The 9651-nt window shown below is 42.3% G+C and overlaps 1 protein-coding gene across 1 annotated transcript in view; it reads left to right on the top strand.

The window, feature by feature from the left end:
- LOC120978049 (moesin-like) overlaps positions 1–8614 on the top strand; it is a 22402-nt gene extending 13788 nt beyond the window's left edge. The window contains exons 2-4 of the mRNA XM_040406288.1: positions 1898–1990; positions 5332–5565; positions 7466–8614. Coding sequence (XP_040262222.1) covers positions 1898–1990; positions 5332–5565; positions 7466–7630 — 492 coding nt within the window. The 3' untranslated portion in view covers positions 7631–8614. The remainder of the gene's footprint in view (positions 1–1897; positions 1991–5331; positions 5566–7465) is intronic.
- Positions 8615–9651: the final 1037 nt, after the last annotated feature.

The raw sequence follows: 9651 nt of genomic DNA, 5'->3' as shown, positions 1-9651 counted from the left end.
ACATTTATCCACATTGAACCTCATTTGCCAAGTTGATGCCCAATCACTCAGAGTGTTCGAGTCAGCTTGTAGTATATGGACAACTTCCATAGACTGTACAGCTCTACATAGCTTAGTGTCTTCTGCAAAAATAGAAATGGTGCTATTAATCCCGTCCTCGAAATCATTAATGAATAAATTAAATAGAGGACCCAGCACTAAACCTTGGGGTACACCACTTATAATCCAGGACCAATCTGAAAAGGAATCATTGACCACAACTCTCTGCACACAGTCCTTCAACCAGTTTTCAATCCAATTACAAACTATACTGTCCAACCCTACAGGTCTCTAATTACCTGTGGAGGACCTAGATCCTTTTAATTATGGGCACCACATTTGCCTTGCTCCAATCACTTGAGAGGGGCACATCAATGATTGAACTGAGCTCTTTAAGCACTCTTGGGTGTAAGCCATCTGGACCCGGAGCCTTGTTCACATTTACCTTATTTAACTTAGCTTGGACCATATCTACAGTTAGCCAATTGAGTATACTACTGGATGTACTAACAGCCCCAGCACCACAGATATTAGCTCCTTTCTCTTTTGTAACTACAGAGCTAAAAAAAAACATTGAGTAAGGCCTCATGCACATTGCCGTTGTTTTGGTCCGCATCCGAGCCGCAGTTTTTGCGGCTTGGATGCGGACGCATTCACTGCAATGGGGCCGCAAAGGATGTCTGCATCGGTTGCTCCTTTCCGTGGCCCCGCAAAAAAAAAATAACATGTCCTATTCTTGTCCGTGCTTTGCGGACAAGAATAGACAGTTATATTAAAGGCTGTCCATGAATGCGCACGGAACGCCATCTGTGTTTTGCGGATCCGCGATTTGCAGACCGCAAAAAACACACCACAGTCATGTGCATGTAGCCTAACTCTGACTTTTCCTCATCTTCAGTGACTATCCCCCCTTTACCATTCTTTAGGGGACCTACCTGCTCAGACCTTGGTTTTTATATATTTAAATAATTTTGGGGATTTGTTTTGCTCTCTTGCCACCTGCTGTTCATTTTTGTATTTTTGCAAATTTTATCTCCTTTTTACAGATTTTGTTAAGCCCTTTGTAAACTTCAAACGCTACATCTGACCCCTCAGATTTGTATTTTTTTAAATGCCCTTTTTTCATTTATTGCCCTTTTTACAGTAGCTGTAAGCCATGGGGGGGTTTAATTTTAAACATGCCCCAGTGTCTGAGATGGGAATAACCCTTTAAGGCCTAATGCACACAACAGTGTCCATTTTGCGATGCGCAAAACACGGATGCTGTCTGTGTGCATTTTTTTTTGCGGACTCGTTGATTTCAGTAGGACTGTGGTCCATGTTTTATGGATATGTTTAATCTTTTTGCAGGATGGACATATGGATGCAGAAAGCACATGAATGATCAGTATGCTTTCCGCATCCGTATGTCCATTCCGCAAAGGGATGAAACTTGGCCACCAATGGAGCCGCAAAAAATACTGATGCACCACGGACGGCATCCATATTCTGGGGCCCCCAATTTGCAGGCCGCAAAATACAGAAGGTTGTGTGCATGATGCATCATTATGGACAGTATTGTGTTATTGATCCATTAAAGGAGCAGAACAATGAAAATCAGACGTGCTGGTTCTAGTGCATGACAAACGGCATCTGTTGGGTTTCTGTCATAGGGCCCAGCATTTTACTACAAAATAGAAACTGTGACAGAGGCTCCTAGTGGTGCCTTCAACATAGGTGAATGAAGCCTTAGGAGCTGTCCTCTTTCTTTTAATGGTAGATGCGTAGACATAGTGGTTGAATTTTTCTGCAAAACATAGGCATCATAAATCTCCATTCAGCATGTCTCTCACTGCTAATATTTTTTAATTTTTTGTAGTCTGCAGAGCTTGCCGATCTGACCAGTAAAATCAGCCAATTGGAACTTGCCCGTCAGAAGAAGGAAAGTGAAGCAGAAGAATGGCAGCAAAAGGTAACCACTGTACACCATGGTCCACTGGACATTTTTCTTTGTTTTTCCTTAACAGTTCGCATGTGTCCACTTCTATTACAGTGTGGATGTTATACACATGGAGGTGCACATAATGGCAAGGGCTTTGTTTTTTAAAAGAATATGTTGTTCCAAACTATTCTACAGAATTTAGCTTTTCAAAAGATTCAATGTGTCATAATGATATTCATATCTTTTCCAACATGCATCTGTCATTTGCTGCTTGCACAGATCATTAAGAAAATAAAAAAAACATGATTTAAATTAAAAAGTTCCAGACCAGTTTCCAGATCTTTACATATTGATATGAGCCCTTCTTTAAGATGACTTGAACAACTCCAATCCATTGAGCTTATAGGTGCATGTTTAGTTTCTGCTTGTATTTCATTAGAGGATGCCAGTTAGGGGTGGGCGATATGGCCTAAAATTTATATTGCGATATAATTTTAAGCATGTGCGATATATATTGCGATATATTGTTTTCTATATTGGGGGGGGGGGTGTTTAAACTTTTTTTTTTGTTACTTTTTATTTAATAACTATTAGCCTCCTTAAGGGCTAGAACCCTTGTCATATTCACCCTAATAGAGCTCTATTAGGGTGAATAGGACTTTACACTCTCCCTGCTGCCCTGTGCTTTGTGCACACAACAGCAGGGAGCTGACCATGGCAGCCAGCCTCTCATGTTCCCCCCCCCAGCCTCTCATGTTCCCCCCCCAGCCTCTCATGTTCCCCCCCCAGCCTCTGATCTGCCCCCCCCAGCCTCTGATCTGCCCCCCCAGCCTCTGATCTGCCCCCTATGGTAACTCAAACCCACCCACCCTCCCTCCCTCCCCAGTATTAATCATTGGTGGCAGTGGCCACAGGGTCCCCCTCCTCCCCCATCATTGGTGGCAGTGGGCAGTTCCGATCGGAGTCCCAGCAGTGTAATGCTGGGGCTCTGATCGGTTACCATGGCAGCCAGGACGCTACTGAAGTCCTGGCTGCGATGGTATGTTAGTGAGCAGCATTATACTCACGTGCGCCGTGGCCGCCGGTCGCTCCTTCTTCTCATAGGTCTGTGCGGCGCATTGCTAATGCTATAAGCATTAGCAATCCGCCGCACAGACAGAAGAAGGTTCTCCCGGCGATCACGGCGCACGTGAGTATAATGCTGCTCACTAACATACCATCGCAGCCAGGACTTCAGTAGCGTGACTCCTGGCTGCCATGGTAACCGATCGGAGCTGCCCACTGCCACCAATGATGGGGGGGAGGAGGGGTACCTTGTGGGATATGGCCGGCACATTCATTGGTGGCGCAGTGGCCACAGTCCCTCCCCTCCTCCTCCTACTCTGTCCTCATTGGTGTTCAGCGGCAGCCGCGCACGGTGGGGAGGGAGGGACTCCCTCCTTCTCCCTCCACTGTGCCGGCCGGCTCAGGAGAAAATGGTGCGCGCAGAGAGCGCGATCATATCGCGGTCCGGCGATATGGCAAAAATCCATATCGTGGCCCAAATTTATATCGCATATCGCCTATACCGCCCACCCCTAATGCCAGTATTGCTGTTACCCAGACCTGCTGCTTTGAGATATGACGGCGGCTGTCACAGATTTGAGATGATGGTGGCCAAACCATGATTTTATCACCTGTTATACCCATAGCTACCAAAAAGTCTATGGTGCTTTTTGCTGCATGGGATGTTGTACAATTTTGCATGAAAATGGTTTTATTTCAGAAGGCACTATTCTTCTTTTCATACCATGGCAGAAAATGCTCAGTTAAGAACTTTGCATATCGTTGAGAGTTCATTTTACAACCAAAGAGACCCTAAAGGGACCTATCATATCAATTCCCAACATTCTAGCTAAAATAATCACTCCGCGACCTTCTTGCTTACTTCAGTCATAGTGGCTATTCACCAGCCATCCAGAGCTTCATCCATCAGGACCATCCAGTGTAGTAATTATCCATCAATAAACCTGTTTAAAAATGAGTCTGCAGTGGGCTCAGAAACCTATGAAAACACTTTGGTTAGGTGTGGCTGAACTACAGGTTCAAGCACAACGGGTAGCCTGTGGAGGTTGGCAGCCTGCATCAAGAGGCCATGACCCTCTGGAGACACCAGCAGTGTCAGATCCCTGTTTGCTGCTCCTGTGCCATTTTTACAGCTGCTCTTTTAAGAAGATGAATTTGTCTGAAAGAAACGTAATAAGCCTTTATTAGATCATATTCGCCTGTGCTGTAAATCACTAACATATCTGTTCACAGTTTGTTGATCTCTCCTCAGTTTTCGTGAAAATATTAATTAGTTCAGTGTCTTGCAAAAAGCATGACAGCATTTCCATTTATGTGGATAACCCCATAATTCCCGTCATACAAAAACAGCTGCACCATGTGTATAAATATTACTACATACACCTTTACGTTATTTGTTGTTATTTATTTGCTTCCTAAATACAACTTGGTAAACAGTCGTCATTAAAAATTTCCTGACGTGGCTTTTGCAGAGATTATGCAAGTCCTTCACCTAGCGGCTGGTACTGCTGAATCTGACATGAATCTGTCCAAGTATTGCTTCTGATGGCTCACTCTGCTTTCCCGCTCCCCTCTTTTATTGTCCGAGATAGTAACAGAAGGTTGGACACATGAGATATGTGAAGAGGGTAGAAAGGATACAAGGAAGACCGCTCACATAGGCTGTAGATAGGGAAGAACGCACCCAGCATGTGTTACTGTGAGGGACAAAATCTCATGAGAAAAATCTGAAACTAGGTGGACTATATAAGGAGTCCTGAAAATGAATGAAGGTTTGCGTGCTAAAACCTGGGTAACCACTTGTAAAAATAATGGGAGACATTTATCCAATCTGGTATGCCAGTTTTTTGCATGGAAATGTTGCACACTTGGTTTCGCACAAAATAATGTGAATTTTGGTGAGCTGCACCTACTCAATCACTTTCAGAAGTGAAGTGAAAAATTAATCGGGATTGGTGTAAATCACTTTCTAAAAAGTCACAAGGCCCCATGGCAGGTATCTCTTCTCCCCCCCCCCCCCCCCCCCCCACACCCCCACTCCCAGGCGTACCCTTAACTGAAATACGTGCAATTATTATTGTCATGCACCACCTTCATAAATTTGGGGCAGGTGCCCATAGCAACTCCAGGCAAAACAATCACTTCAAATACACCTCCAATGATAAATTCCTCTTAATGTTGTTCCATGCCAAAGGTGTACATAGCCTTTAATAAACTGGTTAGAGGGAATTGTTAGATGGAAGAGTGTAACATTTGTGTTTTGTTGAAATATTCAGTAGAATAATGATGAATCAACCTTTCTCCAGGCCCAGGCAGTGCAAGTCGATTTAGAGAAGACGAAGGATGAACTGAAGCATGTGATGACCACTCCTCATGTGCAGGAGCCAATACACGCAGAGAATGAACAGGATGATGAGCAAGATGAGAATGGTGCAGAGGCCAGTGCCGATCTGAAAGCAGAGGCTACATTGAAGGACCGGAGTGAAGAAGACCGAACCACAGAGGCAGAGAAGAATGAAAGGGTCCAAAAACACCTTCAGGTAATCGTTTTATTTAATGCGGCACTCTGTTGGTCATTATAACGTGACTATTAGCATTATGGGCTAAAAATAATTTTTTCAATTGGTCTTTATTAAAAATATTAAACCATTCTGTCACAAAGGGTTAACAGTTTTTCGAGCTTTGTGAATCTGACTTTCACTTTGTGCCAGTCATTTAATAACTTAAGATGTTATAAATACTTATTTAAGCCAAGGGGGGTAATTTAGAATTTTTATGCTTTTTGTCATTTTTTTTATTTATTTATAAAAACTTTTATTTTTATTGTTTTTACACTTTTAGGGCGCTCAGATGCATCTGGGAGGTTAAATGCCGCGATTGGCATTACTGCCAGTCAGACATTAGCTGCGGGTAAAGAAAAAAAAGGGGGTCAGTCGGCACATCCCAATGCGCAGGTGCACGTTGCTGTGACTGAAAACACAAAGTAAAAAATACAATGCAACAGCTCTCTGCAAACCAAAGTACAAAAAAGCATGCTAATGCTATGCTTATTATGTAAATTAGAGATACTTGGCAAATACATTTTGTACAAAATTATTTGGGCCCGTCTGCCACACATCAAGGCGATCTCTGTAAGACGGGGGAGTGTAGGTTCCACATGCATGCTGGGCCCACCTTAATTTTGGTCATCTTTGGTGCCAAAATGGCCTCCATTAAATCCAGGGAATGGAGGTACCAACATGCATGCCGAGCCCACTCCACACCTCTCCTGGTGCCAAATGGCCACCAACCTACACTCCCTGAATTGTAAGGTAGCCGTCATGGCACATAACAGGTAGAATTTAGTGTTAGGTTCCCATCGTACAGAGATCACCTTGATGTGTGGCAGACGGGCCTAAATAATTTTGTACAAAATGTATTTGCCAAGCATCTCTAATTTACATAATAAGCTTAGCATTAGAATGCTAACTGACCCCTAACTGACTTTTTCTTTGCAGTTTGTATGAGGTGTGGCTGACACTTCAGTCGTGCACTCCTGACCAGCCTGTCTGCCCCATAGGCTGATTTTAATTAGTGTGAGTGTAAAGCTTAGCCTGCTCTCCCTCATTCACTGGAAGCCATTTGGCACCAGGAGAGGTATAGGGTGGACTCTCATTGCATTCGTTGGTGGCCATTTGGCACCAGGAGAGGTATAGGGTGGACTCTCATTGCATTTGCTGGTGGCCATTTGGCACCAGGAGAGGTGTGGAGTGGGTTCGGCATGCATGTTGGTACCTACATTCCATGGAATTAATGGAGGCCATTTTGGCACCAACGATGACAAAAATTAAGGTGAGCCCAGCATGCATGTGTAACCTACACTCCCTGAATTGTATGGTAGCTGTCATGGCACATAAAAGGTAGAATTTAGTGTTAGGTTCCCATCTTACAGAGATTGCCTTGACGTGTCGCAGACAGGCCCAAATAATTTTGTACAAAATGTATTTGCCAAGCATCTCTAATTTACATAATAAGCATGGCATTGGCATTATAATGCTTTTTTGTACTTTATTTGGTTTGTAGAGAGCTGTTGCATTGTATTTTTTACTTTGTATTAGCCACGGGTGCCTGCTGCATGAAACAGCAGGCACCCGGTTGCTATGGTTCCCGCTTCGCTCAGGAGCGGTCGCCATCTTTAAAGACCTGACATGTGACGTAATAGTATCTAGATCCTGATAATAGAGCATCTCGGCTCTGTACAGGGAAAAGGGCTCTATATTTATAATAAAGATCAATTGAAAAAAATTTTACCTCATAATGAGTACAATGTAATAATAAAAGTTATGATTGTTTTGATGAAATCTCACTTACCCTCATGTAACATCTTGCAGCTGAAGTATCTAAACAGATCTGTCACTATCTAGACATGGTTGCTGTAATTCTTTTCTCTCATCCTTGCAGTTGTTAAGCTCAGAGCTGGAAATGGCCAGAGATGAAACGAAGAAGACTGCAAATGACCTTCTGCATGCTCAAAATGTGCTTGCTGGAAGAGACAAGTACAAGACACTTCGCCAGATCCGCCAAGGCAATACCAAGCAACGTATAGATGAATTTGAATCTATGTAACACCCCTATAATACTCTTCTCTATTTGACTCATTGGTCTCCTTCCTTTCAATGGCTCAGCTGGAACTGTTTGACCACTTTGAGTCAGAGTTTGATGCAGTACAATCTACAATCATAGGCCTGTAGTATTTCACATCTTCCTCTTATACAGGAAGAGTGTCTTCATAAACTTGGTCGTTCCAAGGTTAGTAAGCAGCCGGCCACAGAAAGCTCTTTCTATTTCTCCTGTATTTTTGAAATATATTACCCCAAGTATCTCCTTCTAACAAGCTTCTGCCATAGTTAACAATGGAGCTTTGTGTTCCTGTTATGTTTTCAGTTTATCAAGACCAAACTTTAAACATGCTGTTGTCATTGCCCTGATATTAGGTGCAGTCACATCACTTGGTATTGGGTGCAGAAAAAAAACTTTGAGATAGGACAGCACCACTCACTGACGTATATTAGTCCATATTTGGCAGCAGTGCTTGCGGTGTCAGGCCCCGGCCCTAGGGACCCCTCAATAGCCAAAAAAAAACGGTAGCACTCGAATCTTCAATCCAATCGTGTGTTTATTTACACTGAACAAAAGCAACGTTTAGACCCAAAAAGTCTTTTTCAAGCTAGCTTGAAAAATACTTTTTGGGTCAAAACGTTGCTCTTGTTCAGTGTCAATAAACACACGATTGGATTGAAGATTCGAGTGCTACCGTTTCTTTCTCACCTTTTTTTGGTATTGGGTGCAGTACATTCCATTGTTCTTCCATTGTATATTAGGAATTAGAACAATTTGTAACAGCGTTCATGGGATCATTTAAAGTTATTTATGGTGGAAAATCAATAACTAATCTATTAAGCAGTTACATAGACAAATTGTTACATGTCGAGAATGGAGACATCTGCCTTAGGTCTCATGCACACGAACGTATTTTCTTTCCGTGTCCTTTCCATGTTTTTTGCGGACCATATACGGAACCAATTATTTCAATGGGTCCGGAAAAAAAACGGAAGTACTGACCCCCTTTTCTGTTCCGCAAAAAAACAGAACATGTCCTATTATTGTCCGCATTACGGACAAGGATAGTACTGTTCTATTAGGGGCCAGCTGTTCCGTTCCGCAAAATACGAAATGCACGCGGACGTCATCTGTATTTTTTGCGGATCCGTTTTTTGCGCATCGCAAAATACTTACGGTTGTGTGCATGAGCCCTTAGATATTAAATTACCAATTGTGCCTCAAAGTATGTGTAATACCTACTACAAGGTATAAACCATATATTTACTTTGTTGTTTGCAGAATGCAATGAACCTGTGTGATTTAGGCCTCATGCACACGACCGAACCCATTTTACAGTTCACTGTTTGCATTTTTTTTTCCTTGCCGACCCAATGTCTTCAGTAGGTCCGTGGTCTGCATTTTGCAGACATATTCTATTTTTTTTTAGTAAAACTGGTATACAGATACAGAAAGCACACGGACGATCCATGTGTTTTCCGCTTCCATATGTCTATGCAGAAAATTTCCTATATTTGACCACTAAATGTGGACCACGGACCCATTGAAGTCAATGGGTCTACAGAAAAGGCAGATGCAGCCCGGACAGTAGATATATCTTGCAGAACTGCAAAATACATACTGTTGCATGCATGAGGCTTTACAATAGGGATCATCTAACATTACCGTTCCTTGCTGCTGGATAGTCTTTGCCTAGATGCATTTTTTTTTTTTACCTTGATGGTTACTGTTCCATGCTGGTGTCCGTCCGTCCCCAATTCCCCTCTACCAGTATTATAATATATATATATATATATATATATATATATATATATATATATATATATATATATCTATATATATATATATTATTTTTTATATATATATTAGAAGTATTTTTCTAGGTATGCACAGTTAGTGAATTTCAGAGAAGGCAAGCAGCCTCTGGGAAACACAATTGTATACTGTATTATTTAAAGAAGTTATTTTGAGACAACTTACCGCTCACAGAGCCCTCAGTATTAAAGACAGATTTCTAGGGTTTCTAT

The sequence above is a fragment of the Bufo bufo genome, chromosome 8 (genome assembly GCF_905171765.1).
Source record: "Bufo bufo chromosome 8, aBufBuf1.1, whole genome shotgun sequence".
Taxonomy (NCBI): Eukaryota; Metazoa; Chordata; class Amphibia; order Anura; family Bufonidae; genus Bufo; species Bufo bufo.
This window is presented reverse-complemented; position numbering and strand designations above follow the sequence as displayed.